Source organism: Panthera pardus, unplaced genomic scaffold (genome assembly GCF_024362965.1).
Source record: "Panthera pardus isolate Hobbes unplaced genomic scaffold, ASM2436296v1 HiC_scaffold_21, whole genome shotgun sequence".
NCBI classification, from domain to species: Eukaryota; Metazoa; Chordata; class Mammalia; order Carnivora; family Felidae; genus Panthera; species Panthera pardus.
The window spans coordinates 68025699-68041047 of record NW_026526777.1 but is presented as its reverse complement, the minus strand read 5'-3'; the positions used below and the strand labels follow the sequence as shown (position 1 = coordinate 68041047).

The following is a 15349-nucleotide window of genomic DNA, read 5'->3' as shown; positions in this document are numbered from 1 at the left end:
CTTACCAATGAAACACAGTCACGGGCCTGTATTTACAGGAAAATGGTAAATCCACTGGAGCGCACATATCGAGGCCCACAGGATGAGAAGACCAGGGTTCCCGTGTGAAATGGTAGCTTCAAATCTGGTTTGGGTTCTGCCGCAAAGGACACGTTTGAGGGAGGTGTGGGGTGGCTGGAAGGGGGTGGGACAGGCCTCTGGGGACCGTGACAAGTCTGGACTTGGCTTCCGCTCATTTTTCCTTTAAATGTGTCTCCACATTTGTTTCCTTTAACTGTGTCTCAACAACCTGGGGCTGTTTCTGGCCAGGATGGAGGACGGAGAGCTCTGTAGTAGGGGTACCAGCACGAATGGACCCCCGCGCCCGGAGGCTCCTCACCTCCTCTCCTGTCCTTGGAATGTGGCCCCGGGACCCCTCTCCGGGAAGCTGCCCCAAGGACGGCCTTGAGACAGAGATGTGGCGCCGGGACCATCTGGAGGGTATGGGTGGCCGAACCCCGTTGCGGCCGCTCTGTGACCTGTTAGGACGTGGCGGGCAGGTGCGGGGGTCCAGCGTCCTGCAGCCCCAAGACAGGCCTCGTAGGTCAGTTCCCTGTGTTCACTGCACCTGCCCCCTGCCCTCCTGGAGCGGCCTCTTTCCTCCGTCCCTCCCTGTCCTCCGTCCCTCCCTGTCCTCCGTGTCCGGGGGCCGGACTCAGATCACGGCCGGGAGCCAGCACGGCGAACCAGCCCCCAGGAGGGAAGATCGGTCACGGGCATCTCAGATGTCAGTCGTCTGGTCCGACCCTCCTACTTCACGGGCAAGGAACCCAAGTCTGGCCCAGGGAAGTCTACCGTCCCGTCAGCCTCAGAGCTGCTGGCCGTGCGCACCCGTCACGCTGGGTGACGGGTGGGAGCGGCCGTCCCGGGAAGACGGGGAAACTGAGGAAAAGACACAGGCAGCCCGTTCGGACGCTAGCAACTAGCACACGGGGCCAGAAAGTACTCCCGGGACTCCAGCACACCACTTTTAGGCCGGGAGAAACAAAAACCCTTTCGTCGTACGTGATCGCCCAGGACTGGCTGGCTGTCCGCGTGCTCTGTGCCGGCTTCCCCCGCGACTCCACGGACAGCCCCTCGGCCAGAGACAGCACTCACAGAATACTGGTAAATGGGACGTGAGTGTTTGCCGCAGGATTTCCAATCCTTTGAGGCATTTAATCATACGAAAGAGCTAAATGAGTCTGTTCCAGGAGAGATTCTGGCCCATTCTCCCAGGCAGCTCACCAGGATCGGCTTCTGGGGACAGGTATCAGCCCTGTCACTCCCCCCCCTCCCCCCCCCCCATTAACTGAGGCTTCAGGCTATTGCTGGTTGCGTATTTACAAAAGGCTCGGCTCTGAGGACCCCTGGCGACCACTGTGGGGGAAAACACAGGCCGAGCCCCTCAGTCTCCTCCCAGACTGAGAAAAAAAAAAAACCCATAAAAAAAAAAAAAAAACAAGGGCAGAAACTCCTCGAAGAGCATTCAAATAAACGTCTTTGAGACGGCAAAGGAAACGCTTAACCGAGCGCTCACCTCAAAGGATGATCGGCCACCAGCCACGACAGGGCCGTCCCTCCGACCGGACGGGGACTCTGAAGTCCAGCGGGTGGGCTGGTGTGTCAGCCCCTCCTCTCCGTCCCCTATGCTGGTCGTCGAACGGGGTTAGCAATCCGACTCGTGCCGCTCAGTCAAAAAGCAACGGCCTCCCCAAAATTCGTCCGTCCAACCCACAGCATGGGAGAAAATATTCGCTCATCACAGAGCTGCTAAGGGGTGCCTACCCAGGATACAAAGAACCTCCACGACTCAACGACAAAACGACCCGATTTAAAAACTGGCAAAGGACTCGAATAGGTGTTTCTCCGGAGCAAACATATAAACAGCCAAGAGGCAGACAAAAAGATGCTCCAAAGCACAGAGCTCCATGTGGGCTCTGTGAGCTTCCATATGTTGCCCCCATGGAATTAAATTACAAACCAGCAACAGAAAAACATTCGGGAAATACCCAAATATTTAAAAAGAAACCATGCGCTCATCTAAATAACTCCTGCATCAAAGAAGAAATCACACAACAAACTAGAAAATATTTTAAATGAAGGCAAAAAAAAAAAAAAAAAGCCAAATACCAAACTTATGGGATGCAGCGTTTTAAACCAAAGTTTAACGGGCAATTTACATCTTCAGATTAAAGAAAGATCTCTAATAACCTAAGTTTCTACCTTAAGAAACTGGTGGGAAAGGGGGACAATTAAGCCCAAAATAAACAAAAAGAATGAATAAGTAGAATCAATTCAATTTAAAATATAGAGACAATGAGAGGGAGAAAAAAAAAAATCAATGAAACCAACAGCTTATTCTTTGAGAAAATCAATAAATTTATATTTCTCTAGCCAATGAGATCAAGAAAGAAGACAGAAATTACCTATGGGAACAAAAGAAGACAACACTACAGATCAAGATGGTATATAATGTGAAAAGTTATGATAGAATTTATGCATAGAAGTGAGTTGATAAAATGGAAAAATTCCTTGAGAGGAAAAAACTACAGAGCAGCTCCACTCAAGAAGACACCAATAACCCAAATATACACATCAAAGAAAAGGAATTCACAGGTAAAATCAATCAATAAATACAATTCCAGGCCCACATGTGGCTTCTCTGGAGATTTCTCCCAAACTTTAAAGAAGAAATAACTATTCCAGCAAATAGAAGAGTACACTTCCTAATTCATTTGATGAGGCCTTCATTAGTGACACCAAAGGCAGACCAACACACTACCAGAAAACAAACTCCATATGGATATCCTTCATGAACACAGGCATAAAAATCCTTCATAGGTATTAACAAACTGAATCCAGGGGTATACAAAAAGGATCATTACCAAGTGGGGTTTATCCTAGAAATATGAAGTTGGTTCAACATCTGAAAAGGAATCAGTGTACTTTACCACAGCAACAGGCTAATAAAGAAAAGTCACATGATCTCATCTCTGCAGATGCAGAAAAAGCATTTGGCAATATTCAACATACAATACAAACCCCCAGCAAACTAAGAGTAGATGGGAACTTCCTCAACCTGATAAAGAAAAGCCTAGAGCAATCATCCTTAATGGTTCAAGACTGAATGTCTTCCCTTTAAGATGGAAGGAAGAAAGGACTTCTTCCTACTCTTTCTAAACATTGTACTGGAGAGATCCTACCCAGTAATATAGGCAAGAAAAAGAAATAAAAGGCATACAGACTGGAAAGAAAGAACCATCTTTATGGAGGACATCATCTTCTACAGACAGTCTTTTTTCTTTTTTTTTTAATGTTTATTTTTGAGAGACAGTGTGTGTGCGAGCGGGGGAAGGGGAGAGAGGGAGACAGAGAGAGAGAGAGACAGAGAGAGACAGAGACAGAAAGACATAGGATCCGAAGCAGGCTTCACACTGTCAGCACAGAGCCCGATGTGGGGCTCGAACCTCCAGAACCGCGAGATCATGACCTGAGCCAAAGTCTGACACTTAACCGACTGTGCCACCCAGGAGCCCCACTACATAGACAGTCTTAAATAATTTACAAAAAAGTGACTAGATGTAAAAAAATTTAGCAAGTACACATTCCATACTAAAAAAGTCAACTGAACAACCGGAAATTGCAATTATAGGGGAAAAAAAAAAAGTACCATTTATAAAATTATCAAAAAAACATAAAATACCTAGAAATAACTCTTAAAAAATGTTTAAGAATTGTACAGTATAAATCACAAACCACCACTGAGAAAGTTAAAGACTTAAAAATAAATGGATATATACCATGTTCATGAACTGGAAGACCCAATATTGTTAAGATGTCAATTCTCCCACACATATGATTGATTCATTCATTCCTTCACTCATTCTAAAAGTAATCACCGTATCCAACATGAGGCTTGAACTCATGACCCTGAGATCAGGAGTAGTCCCATGCTCTACTGACTGAGCCAGCCAGAAGCCCCTATGATCAACTCGTTTTTGACAAAAGATGCCAAGGTAATTCAAGAGGAAAGATCGTTTTTTAAATAAATGGTGGCAGAACAAGCAGGAGACAGGAGACCACGACAACAACACAGCTAAAATAAAAATGGTCACTCTTGAGGGGCGCCGGCACTGGGCGGCAGGGGGGGAATGTGGGGACTCAGTCGGTTAAGCGTCCGACTCTTGATTTCAGCTCAGGTCACGATCTCACAGTTCCTGAGTTCGAGCCCCACACTGGGCTCTGCACTGCCAGTGCAAAGCCTGCTTGGGATTCTGTCTCCCTCTCTCTCTGCCCCTCTTCCACTCGGGTGCCCTCCCTCTCTCTCTCTAATAAACATTCCCACACTCAGTGCGGAGCCTGACACAGGGCTCGATCTCACAACCATGAGATCATAACCTGAGTCAAAATCAAGGGCCAGAAGCTTAACCGACTGAGCCACCCGGACGCCCCACAAAATAATTTTCAAGTGAAGAAAGCTACAGAGTGTATTAAGGGAGAACGTAGAAATGTGTACTCATCTCCTTGGATTTCATATAAAGTTCAAAAGCATTCTGCATAACCATATTATCTCCCTTTTCTGGCAACATACATTGTTATAATCATCATATGGAATTAAAACATCAAAATCAGGGTAACGATCTTTGGAAGGAGGAAAGAGCAAGTGTAATCAGGAAAAGGTCCATAGGGATCAAACTCTTTCATTAACGTTTTAATACTTAGACAAGCTCTGAAGCACAGAAGGCAAAGAAAAAAAAAAAAAAAAGGCAAACGTGACCAGTGTGGGTGGTAGGTACGTGAGTCTCATACTGCACACTTTCCCGAATGCTAGATTTTTGTTAACTGAAAATTAGGGGAAAAAAAGACCAGAAGGAAATTCCCAAATGACAGCTATTCTTAGTGGTAAGTTTATAATTTTAGTTTTATGCTTTTCATCTGTATATACTGTCTAAATTTTCCACAATAAGTGAGTAGGACTCTGGTAATGGTAAAAAAATTAACGAGAGCTATGTATTTCAAAACTCACCTGACAAATGCAGTCTGTCCACTCCTTTTTCAGAGCAGACACGCCGTGTCTTGAGTTTTGGCTGGGCGTGAGTCTGCAGCTAGAGGGGGCCATGGAACTCAGTATTTGTGGGTGGAAAAGGAAGAGAAGTGAGGGTTCTCTCCTTAATAGTGGGCATGCACCCCACCCCCAAAGTGGAAATGTGTTCCAGGCAAGCCTGCTTTTTTGTTTTTTAATTTATTTGAGACAGAGCGAGAGAGAGAATCCCAAGCAGGCTCTGCGCTGTCAGCACAGAGCCCGACATGGGGCTCGATCCCACAAACCAAGCCGTGAGATCATGGCCTGTGCGAGACCACGAGTTGGGACGCTTCACTGAGCCCCCCAGGCGCCCCTAGGCAGGTCTGCTTCTAACCATGCACACAAAACACCACCATTCCAGGGGATGGTGCCGTGGAGAAACAAGATTAAAGAAACCTGGGGGAGGCACCTGGGCGGCTCACTCGGTTGAGCATCCGGGCCCTTGATTTCAGACGATCCCAGGGTCACGGGATTGAGCTCTGCGTCAGGCTCTGCCCTGAGCAAGGAGCCTGCTTGAACCTGTCTCTGTTCCTCTCCCCCACTCTCTCTAAAATAAAATTAAGAGAAACTCGGGGCTCTCACTCACCTCATGACGTACCAGACAGATTCACCCTGCATTGCCTGCCTCCTCTGGCCTGTCCGTAAGAGCAAATGATCTTATTTGAGCTACTTTATTTTCGAGCCCCTGTTGTCCCAGGTAAGCCCGCATCATAACTAATGACGGCAGGGAAGACCGCTACAGGGCTGCGTTTTCCATCTCTGCTACTGAAAATACCACCTAAGAACACGGAACTATCAATCTTTTATTTATTTATCGTTTAAAAAAAAAACTTAAGGGGGCGCCTGGGTGGCTCAGCCGGTTAAGCGTCCGACTCCGGCCCAGGTCATGATCTCACGGTTCGTGAGTTTGAGCCCCGTGTCGGGCTCTGTGCTGACGGCTCCGAGTGTGGATGGAGACTGCTTCCGATTCTGTCTCCCTCTCTCTCTGCCCCTTCCCAGCTCATGCTCGCACTCTGTCTCTGTCAAAAATAAATAAACTTAAGGGGCGCCCAGGTGGCTCAGTCGGTTGAGTGTCGACTCCGGCTCAGGTCATGGTCTCACGGCTCGTGAGTTCGAGCCCCGTGTCGGGCTCTGTGCTGACAGTTCAGAGCCTGGATGGAGACTGCTTCCAATTCTGGGTCTTCCTCTCTCTCTGCTCCTAACCCACTCACATTCTGTCTCTGTCTCTCTCAAAAATAAACAAACATTAAAAAAAATTTTTTTAATAAATAAACTTAAAAAAAAAATTAAGAGAGCACACACGGGTGCATGTATGCATGAACAGAGGAGGGGCAGAGAGGGAGGGAGGGAATCTTAAGCAGGCTCCACGCCCAAAATGGAGCCCAACACAGGGCTAGATCTCATGACCCTGGGGATCATGACCTGAGCCAAAATCAAAAGTCAGATGCTTAGGGGCGCCTGGGTGGCTCAGTCGGTTAAGTGTCCGACTTCGGCTCAGGTCATGATCTTGCAGTTTGTGAGTTCGAGCCCCGCGAAGGGCTCTGTGCTGACAGTTCAGAGCCTGGAGCCTACTTCTGATTCTGTTTCTCCCTCTCTCTCTGCCCCTTCCCTGTTCATGCTCTGTCTCTCAATAATAAATAAACGTTAAAAAAAATTTTTTTTAAATAGAAAAAAAAAATCAGATGCTTAACCAACTGAGCCACCCACGCACCCCTCAATCTTCTATGAAGGCAATCTAAGCTCTCTCAATCAACCTAGAAAGTACTACAATATTCCAAAGTAAATCCCACTAAGGTTTTTCATGACACATGACAGGATAATGATTAAATGTTCATACAGAAAAATGGTTCAAAAATAGTAAAGAAAAAGCATCAAAAAAAAAAAAAAAAAAAAAAAAAAAAACCAGGGGAGAGTTGCCTTGTATGAAAATATATTTTAAAACTATAGTAATTTATAGTATTAGCACATTGAATTGTCAGATAAATGGGAAAGAGCTCAGAAGCAGATATATATAGATATACATATATATTATCTATGGACACAAACAGAAGTCATAAACGAAAAAGCTGAATAAAACTAACAATGTGGTTTAGAATGTCTACGACCAAACACAGACACGTATAAACACACCTAACGCCGCAAACAAAATTAACAGACCTGCAAGAAACTGGAAGAAATAGTTGCATCTAATGAATGATTAGCATACAGCCTATATTTTTAATGCTAATAAATCCATATAAAAACGATCTAATTGAAAAATGGGTCAAAGGACACAAACCGGCAATTTATAGGAGAGGAAATACAAAGGACCAATAAAAATTGATGCTTCACCTTACTGGTTATCAGGGAAACACACATGAAAATGAAACTTCATCTTTCACCCGTCGGATTGACTTAGACTCAAAGTCTGATGATATCAAGGGTTGGAAAAAGCAGTATCTTCTCGCACACTATGGAGCTGGAGGGGAAATTAGTTCAGCCACTCCGGAGGACAATTTGGCAGGGCGTATTAAAATTAAAAACGCACAGAACCCACGACCCAGCAGTTCTCACTTCTCAGGATCTACTGAAAAACCCCTGCAGATGTGCGGAAAGACACGTAAACGAGTGCTCGCTGGACCAGCACTGAGGATGAAAAATCAGAAGCAACCTCAAAGGTTCAAGACACAGAAAAACGGCCAAAGAAGCACTCTGTGGAAGAGACCCAGCCGATGGCAAGAACACGGCGGACCTACACTTAGTAAAAGGAAAATCCCCCATTAACACAGACTGGAATTTTAAAAGTTGCAAAACGCAGGCCTTACGAAAACCAGGTTTACATTTCTCTATTTTGCCACACCCAAAAAAAAAAAAAAAAAGTTATGTCACCTTCAATGAGATATTTAAGTTAGTGATCTTGGCAAAGGGGAAAAACTTGGACTTGTACAGACACGACATTAAAGAAAGGTTAAAACAAATCAGCACTTGTAATCAAATTTGTACTTGCTCTCTTCACAGACTTGCAAGTTGCCAGTTCAGCGCCAGTCTGAACTGGGCAATCACGCTTGAGACCTGGTTAGAGAACTACAAGCAAGGAGTTAAGTGCCCTGGTTTACATACTGTTATCCCACGTGTGATGGCCTGAGTCCAAATGCCAAGGTCAATTCTGGAGAAGCCAGCCAGCTGGTTTCCCGGTACTTAGATTAAGTATCCTAATCAAATCACAACCTACTAAGGGGCATGTCAGCTAATGGAAATGGAGCCAATGCTTCTTTCGTTACAAGAGAAATCAGGCAAAATAGTTAAGTACCTGAGACAGCGATCATGTAACAAGTTCAAAATAAGGGTGTCAAAAGGACAATAACCAACTCGATTTCAAAAACTTTGAATAAGGTCAAAGAATCCTAGGCAAATAATATGCGAGATCAAACTCCAACTCTGATTAGTACACATTTTTGAAAAATTAAGTGAAGGGAAATAAAGTTAAGATTCGCTCTACCCCGAGTGGATCACATGCACACATATTTGGGCTGCAGACAGGAGTGCTGGATTGAGCTTGGGGAAAGACAGGTTGGGCTGCAGACTGCCAGTGAATTATCAGCAGTCGCGTATCTCGAACCGGCTGCTTCTCCTCTTCCGGAAGGCAGACGGTCAAGGCTCAGCAGCACGGTCCAGGATGTGCTCACACATCAACAGCTCTCAGCTGTTCTCTGGTCTGGCTTCCCGGAACCCCGACGGCTCAGAATGACCACCTCATTCTGTGTCTCCAAGTTTCAACCAAACAGAACTTAAATTTAAGGTCCGAGTCGCCCTGTGTCTCAGTGAGATCATTTTTAGAGCAGTTTCTGGCACTCCGCGTGACACGGACCGGGGAACTCCCCTGATGGATACTTCTCGGGCGTCACACCTCAGGAGCTATTTGAAAGCGGGCGGTCCCCACGTCCTTCAAGGAATGCGCTACGCACGTGGTTGTACAGGGAAAACGATTTTATACGTCCTCAAGAAGTCTTTCCGTCATAAGTCTGGAAAGTTCAAAATCTATTTTCACTCACCGGGATAATTCACGGCAAAAACTATGAATAATCAGTCAGAAATAGTTTGTTGTTGGTTTTTAACTTTTTAAAACAGGGAAGATCATTTAGAACATCTCTTCTAGTCCGTCTAAAATGAGGCAATACGGAACTAACGCTTCCGAGAGTAACGGTACCAATGAAACGTCAACAGGTTACAGATAAACATTTTAATTGATTAAATATATTATTTTCAAGATCTTTTTGAAATCGCACTTGTACTGTACTAATCAACAGCCAAAGGCAATAGAAAAGTCTAAAACCAAAAATGTTCTGACGTGAGCACACGACGAACCACCGCTACGTAAAGTGACATAAACTGCTCCCGAGAACGAGGGTCTTTTCAGAAGACGATTTATCTTAACATGGGCAAGAACAAATCTGTACTCAAAGGCTGGAAGAAATATATATTAGTGCCTGCTTTTTAAAAGTTTATTTTACATTTTAAATACAGTATTTTCTCGTTAAAAAAAAAAAAAAGCCAAGAAGCGCCTAACCCCACGGTTCCTCTACCGTATGTACGCGCACGCGCATGGACAGCCTGAACGTGTTCTGGACAGAACGGTGTGGACGTCTTTGAGCTGGAACCAGTGAATCCAAATTAAAGAACACAAATCAAGCACTGCTCAGAGGAGAAAATAATCCAGTTTCCGAATAACCAAAAGAGAAGAGGGTTAGGTATGTACAAAACCAGGTATTAAAAACCAGAAAAGAGACGCACGCACGACAAACAGCCCCTCGCGTAGTGAACTGTATAGAACGCAGCTTAATCGACGGAGACCCTCCTACAAGAAGTGATTTAAGATCTGAAGTTTTAAAAATCTAAAAATCTAAGTATTTCAGTAACAACATCCAGTAACGTTTCGTGTGTAGTGCCGTCTCGGTCACGTTCTAGCTACACCCCCCTCCCTCCTGAAAACAAGGATCTCTACGCTAGTCCATCACTTCTACCAACTTGCGGCTGTTTATCCATATATGTTCTCGGTAAGGGACGCGAAGAGGTCCTCTTCCCATCTACAAAGACATATGCAGATTAAAGCTATAAAACAATTTAAGCACGGGCGTCTGTTTTTCCAATTCTCTCCAGTACGCAATTCCCCACCGGAACCGGGTAGGGTTTGTGCCCAAGCATGAACACAGGGAAGGAAAATGGACTGTCTCTGGCAGTGATTTCCTTTTAGTGCAACGTTATTCCCCATACACTCAATTGTACTGAAGTGATTTTACACACTTTAATTCAGTAGGTGTCAATTTGAGTTTACAAAACCCCCTAACTATATGCTCGTGTAGAAAACGGGTTCCATTTGAGATGCTCTATAAAGCCAAATCGAGACAAAAATGAATTAACTCTGCTTTGTCACCGGCAGGGGGGAGTCCCGGAGGGAGAGAAAAGGACCCGAGTTTGCAGAGGCCCGCTAACAACATGGACCTCTGAGGTGTTGTGTGTGTCTTGACGGTTCAATTACCAATCGGCTTTGAACGTCCTTAAGATTATCTCGGAAAATAATTCTCTGTAACAGGCCTCTGAACTAGACGGCCGTACTCAACGCAAAGACAATCTGGGTCGTTCAGAACAAAAGCGAATCGAGGCAACTTTGCTATTATAACCTGTGGGGTCTTGAGTCTGTAAGTTTTCAAAACGATGACCTTCATTTCAAAACGATGACCTTCGTCCAAGTCAGCTGCACCTCAGGCAGACTGCGAACGTGAGGAATTCCGATCTGAGGTCACCGTGACCACGGGCTCTCGTCAACCGCACGCGGCGGGCAGCAATGGACTCACCGTCAGCCGGGTGGGGTCAACGTGGGGAGGTTTTATTTCGGAGACCTTACAGATTTCACACGTAGCTCGCGTAACTTCTGCATCCACTAGCGACCCTGCCGGTCGGCACCCAAGGGCCAGACGGGTCCGAGGACTCCCTCTAACCCCAGAGGATTAATGCTAGAGTCTCAAGGAAACCCCAAGTCCCGACGAGAGTTCACGGACCATCAGACCAAAATCAAAAGGGGAGACGCCGACTGCAATGCTCCACAAAAGTCAAAAGAAATTCCGAACCAAGTGCCGTCTTCTGCCCAACCCTAGACTCCGGACTCCGCGACACCATCTTTATCTAGTATAATAGACTCTGTAGTAGACCGACTTTGACCTCCACAAAGAGTAGGAGTTGTCAAACTTGAGGAGGTAGACTCCTCTCCCTGGGTATTGGTGGCTGCCGGCATACACCTCCTCGTGACAGTCCCGCCGGTACACAGGCACGACCTCGTCCAGCAGGGGCTTGGTGGCGTTCTTTCTGGCTTTCTCCTCACTGCTGACGTTCTCTGTGGGAAAGAACGGAGGCACGTCAGTGAACGGGTCCGGGAAAGCCACGTGCGTCCAGCACCGAAACCCCATCCTTCGAGAAACTGCTCGGCGGGAACTCTCCGGAGCCACCTGTGACTTTCGCACGCGGGCTTATTCCCGCCTTCCTTGGTTCGCTCACTCCTCTCCCTGAGCAGCCACAGTCGGGGGGTGCGGGCGGCCGGCGCCCTCTCTCCCCCGGGACTCTGACAACCGCTCCCGCTTCGGAGCCCCGGTCCTCCCTCCCTGTCCGCACCCAGCCAGCCTCCTCTTCCTCCAGGTGGGCGGCATCTCGCTGTCCGAGCGACACCAAGGGAAACGAAGCTCTCGTTCTCTCCCTCCTCGACGGTATGAAAACCCCGTTTCGGGAAGGGGGACCGAAGGACTGTTACCTTCTGTCGATCTTAGATATAAAGAGTAAAATGGGGAAGCCACAGTAGAGGCAGGCACCGAGAGATACTCTGAAAGCCCATTACTGTCTCCACAGGCCCGTGTAACCCAGGGATGGTCCCAGTGGCAAAACACGAGCTCTGATTCTGGGTTTGCCCCTGGGAACAGTTCTCGAACTGTAATGAGATGAGGTTAGGAAAAAAGAGCGAGCGAGAACAACGTCGAACCAGCTTAAAATCAGTTTCACGTATTGAACGTAAACACTGTCGGGAAAGCAGGTCAGAGGAACATGCAGGTTCCTAACTCGGCACGGTGAACTCCGGCCACGGCAGTTAACCGCGCGAGGGCCGTTGTCAGGAATTTAAACCAGGCAAGTCTGAGAAAGTCTTCCGGTCCAGAGGACCTGAATGAGACAGGGTGACTCAATGGAAGGCGGCATCCCGGATGGGATCCTGGAACGTTAGACAAAAACTAGGGAAATCTGAATACATAACGGCCTTGAGCTCATGACGACATAGCCACATGGGTCCATTGGTGACGATGAACGTACCACAGTACAACACGGATGTTAGCAACAGGGGAAGCTGGGGGCGCGTATACGGGAACTCTTTGCACTATCTGCAACTTTTCTCTGTAAGTCTAAGACTGTTTTAAAATAAAAAGTTGAAAAAAAAAAAAAAAAAAAAAGAGCAAACGACACTCTGATAAAATAGGCCCAAATCCGATTTGCTTTATCGCAGCAATACTGAAGTGTTTGCAAATGGGAAATACAGAGTCATTCAAAATGCAAACCCTTGGGGCGCCTGGGTGGCTCAGTCGGTTAAGCGGCCGACTTCGGCTCAGGTCATGATCTCACGGTCCATGAGTTCGAGCCCCGCGTCGGGCTCTGTGCTGACAGCTCAGAGCCTGGAACCTGTTTCGGATTCTGTGTCTCCCTCTCTCTGACCCTCCCCCGTTCATGCTCTGTCTCTCTCTGTCTCAAAAATAAATAAACGTTAAAAAAAAAAAATTAAAAAAAAAACAAAACAAAACGCAAACCCTTGCCTATAAGGATACCCATGGATTATTGGTCCATTAATCCAGGATCCCGATTCTGTTCAAAATCTGTAAAACTGGAGGCCGCTGGGATACATGAGCAGTGCACCTTTCGTCAGTTAAGCAAAGACTCGGGACCTGGCAACACTAATGCCAGTGACGAATCCGGACAGGAAGGAGTTACCGGCCACAGAGGAAACCAACCCCTCCGGCTTTCAAGCCCGAGTGGAGAAAAACCAAGACAACGAACGGAAGGACTGGCCTGCCCTTCCCCCTTAAACCAAGCTACGAGGACCCCCATCAAAAGCGCAGTGGCCTTTGCAAGGGGGCACGCGGAAAAACGCGGCCTAGGAGCTCATCTCCCAAAGGAGACAGGTTCTCTCCTGGCAAACATCTCCCGGGAGCCGGAAATCCGCGCTGCGGTCTCTGTCCACACAGAGGGACGAATGGATTAGCTGCAGATGGCAACCATCTCATGACTGGGAACAGCACAGGCACCGGGGACTCCATTCCCACCCGAGGGGCACTGAATGCTAGGGCAAAGGTCCGGGGTCACGGTCCCACCTCTGGACGGGCATCGGACCCCAGCCCTTTTTACCAGCGCCCTTCCCCAAATTGAGAGCCCCAAACACAACTCAGCGGAGGGCTCACACCGGGAAGCAACCTCCCTCCAAGAGGCTCCAGCAGGCAGGCCTGGAGAAATCTGTCTCCTTCTGAACCGAGAATGCCTCTCTCTGATTCACAAAGCCCTTCAGAATCACAACCGTCCGCACACAAGCTCCCCTTCCCAGCCTCCTGCGATGCCCGTCCTTCTGGTGCGGGCAGCAGCGTGCGCGGGCAGCGCTTTCTCTCGCTGCTGCCCCCCTCCACCCCGAGACAAGGCTGCTGCGAACAGAATGCCACGTGAAGACAGAGCTCCCCCTCCAGGCCCCGGGCCCACGCGTGTGCTTCCGTAAGTGACCTGAGGGCCAGGCGTGTGCACGTGCGGTGATGCAGTCCCACTGCCCTCCTCGAAAGCCGACTCAACTTTTAGCCTCCCTACAACTACCTCTTTTAATCTACCCCAGCGGGATCTCCGTGAAACACCGCCAACCCTCTCCAGGACAAACGGTCTGTTCACAAGTCAGCCGAAAGGTGAGCTGGGCCCCAGGACGGAGGAGGTGCCTCTCCACTGTCACGGTCAGGACATTCCTCCCATGCCGCCCTCCACCGAGCTGACATACGGACCCAAGCGCCCGACTAGTACGCGCACAAGCCCCGGGCTCTCACTTCCATGCAAACAAAACCAAGGAGACCATCTTCTCAATTAGTAAGCGTGTATCTTATAACCTACCTCCCAGACGAGAGAGTTTACACTGCTCTTGAAAACACTCCATTTTGCTTACTTAGAGAAAATAAAAAATTACTTTCCTGTAAAATGGGGAAGAATGGCTGAAATTTTTCTTTAGCTACGATATTCTGGCATGAGCTTCTGTATCTATGTAAAAACAAAGTCTTAAGAGTAAAATCAAAAAAGCGAATGATCTATCAGAAATGTAAATTTAAGTAAATTCCAGAGTTGGCAGAATTTCTTGCTTACTCTTTAAAAAATTTTCAGGATCATCTTGCACATTTGGCTTTTCAACACAAAATGCTCAAAGTAAAACACTATTCAGGAGGCAGTAAAACAGCCCCCTGCCAGAGAGCCCTGCTGGGCACTACAACAATGTCCCGTTCAGGCCCCAGTCCCTTCCGGGAGGCTGGCCCATCCCTCAGCCTTTACGGCTAAGGTCACACGATGAAGACACGAATCCCTGTCGCAAAAGTGTTAACCAAGAAGCAGGAGGCGGGCTGATGCGTGACACCCCCAGCCCCCTCGGCACCTGCCACTGCGGACCCACGGCCTTACCTTCCTCCTCCTCGTCGTCGTCACTGGACTCGCTGACGTGCACGCTGACAGCAGTGTTTGGAGAGTCCGTCCATTCAAAGTACACCCCAAATCCAATGTCATAATTGTCTGTAGCAAATTCCCAAAAGAGATACGATCCCTCTTCGTGGGTGGGGACGCGAACGGTGACCACTTCTCCTCGGCCCACCGTAATCACGGAGTCCGCGTCCTGCCGAATCTTCTCTTTGAAGTCTTTGATCTGGGGTCGTGTCCACATGGATGGAGCTGCTATTACTGGAAGAGATTCTAAAGACAACAGGAATGCAGGAATGACACACGCCGGAGAGGACGAGCCTCCACCTGCAGGCACCGAACCCGCACACCACCCCTGCCCGCCCCTGCCCACCCCTGCCCGGGTGCACCAAGGGCCATCTGGTCTACCTCAGTTGTACTTGGGGTTGAGGACTCCGAGGAACATACGGGCTTCCCGTGGAAGTCTCCCCCCCACTGGCTACATCTGCCAATGTCACCAGCTATCCAGAGGCCACCACACCACTTCAGGGGACA

At 47.8% G+C, this 15349-nt stretch overlaps 1 protein-coding gene across 2 annotated transcripts in view; it reads right to left on the bottom strand.

Moving 5' to 3' along the window:
• Window positions 1-9308: 9308 nt before the first annotated feature.
• Window positions 9309-15349, bottom strand: part of ACBD3 (acyl-CoA binding domain containing 3) — a 33405-nt gene continuing 27364 nt past the window's right edge. For both annotated transcript variants that reach the window (XM_053909438.1, XM_053909439.1), the window contains exons 7-8: window positions 14804-15088; window positions 9309-11471 (exon numbers count right to left, since the gene is read on the bottom strand). In XM_053909438.1, the coding sequence (XP_053765413.1) occupies window positions 11260-11471; window positions 14804-15088 (497 nt within the window). In that variant the 3' untranslated portion in view covers window positions 9309-11259. The remainder of the gene's footprint in view (window positions 11472-14803; window positions 15089-15349) is intronic.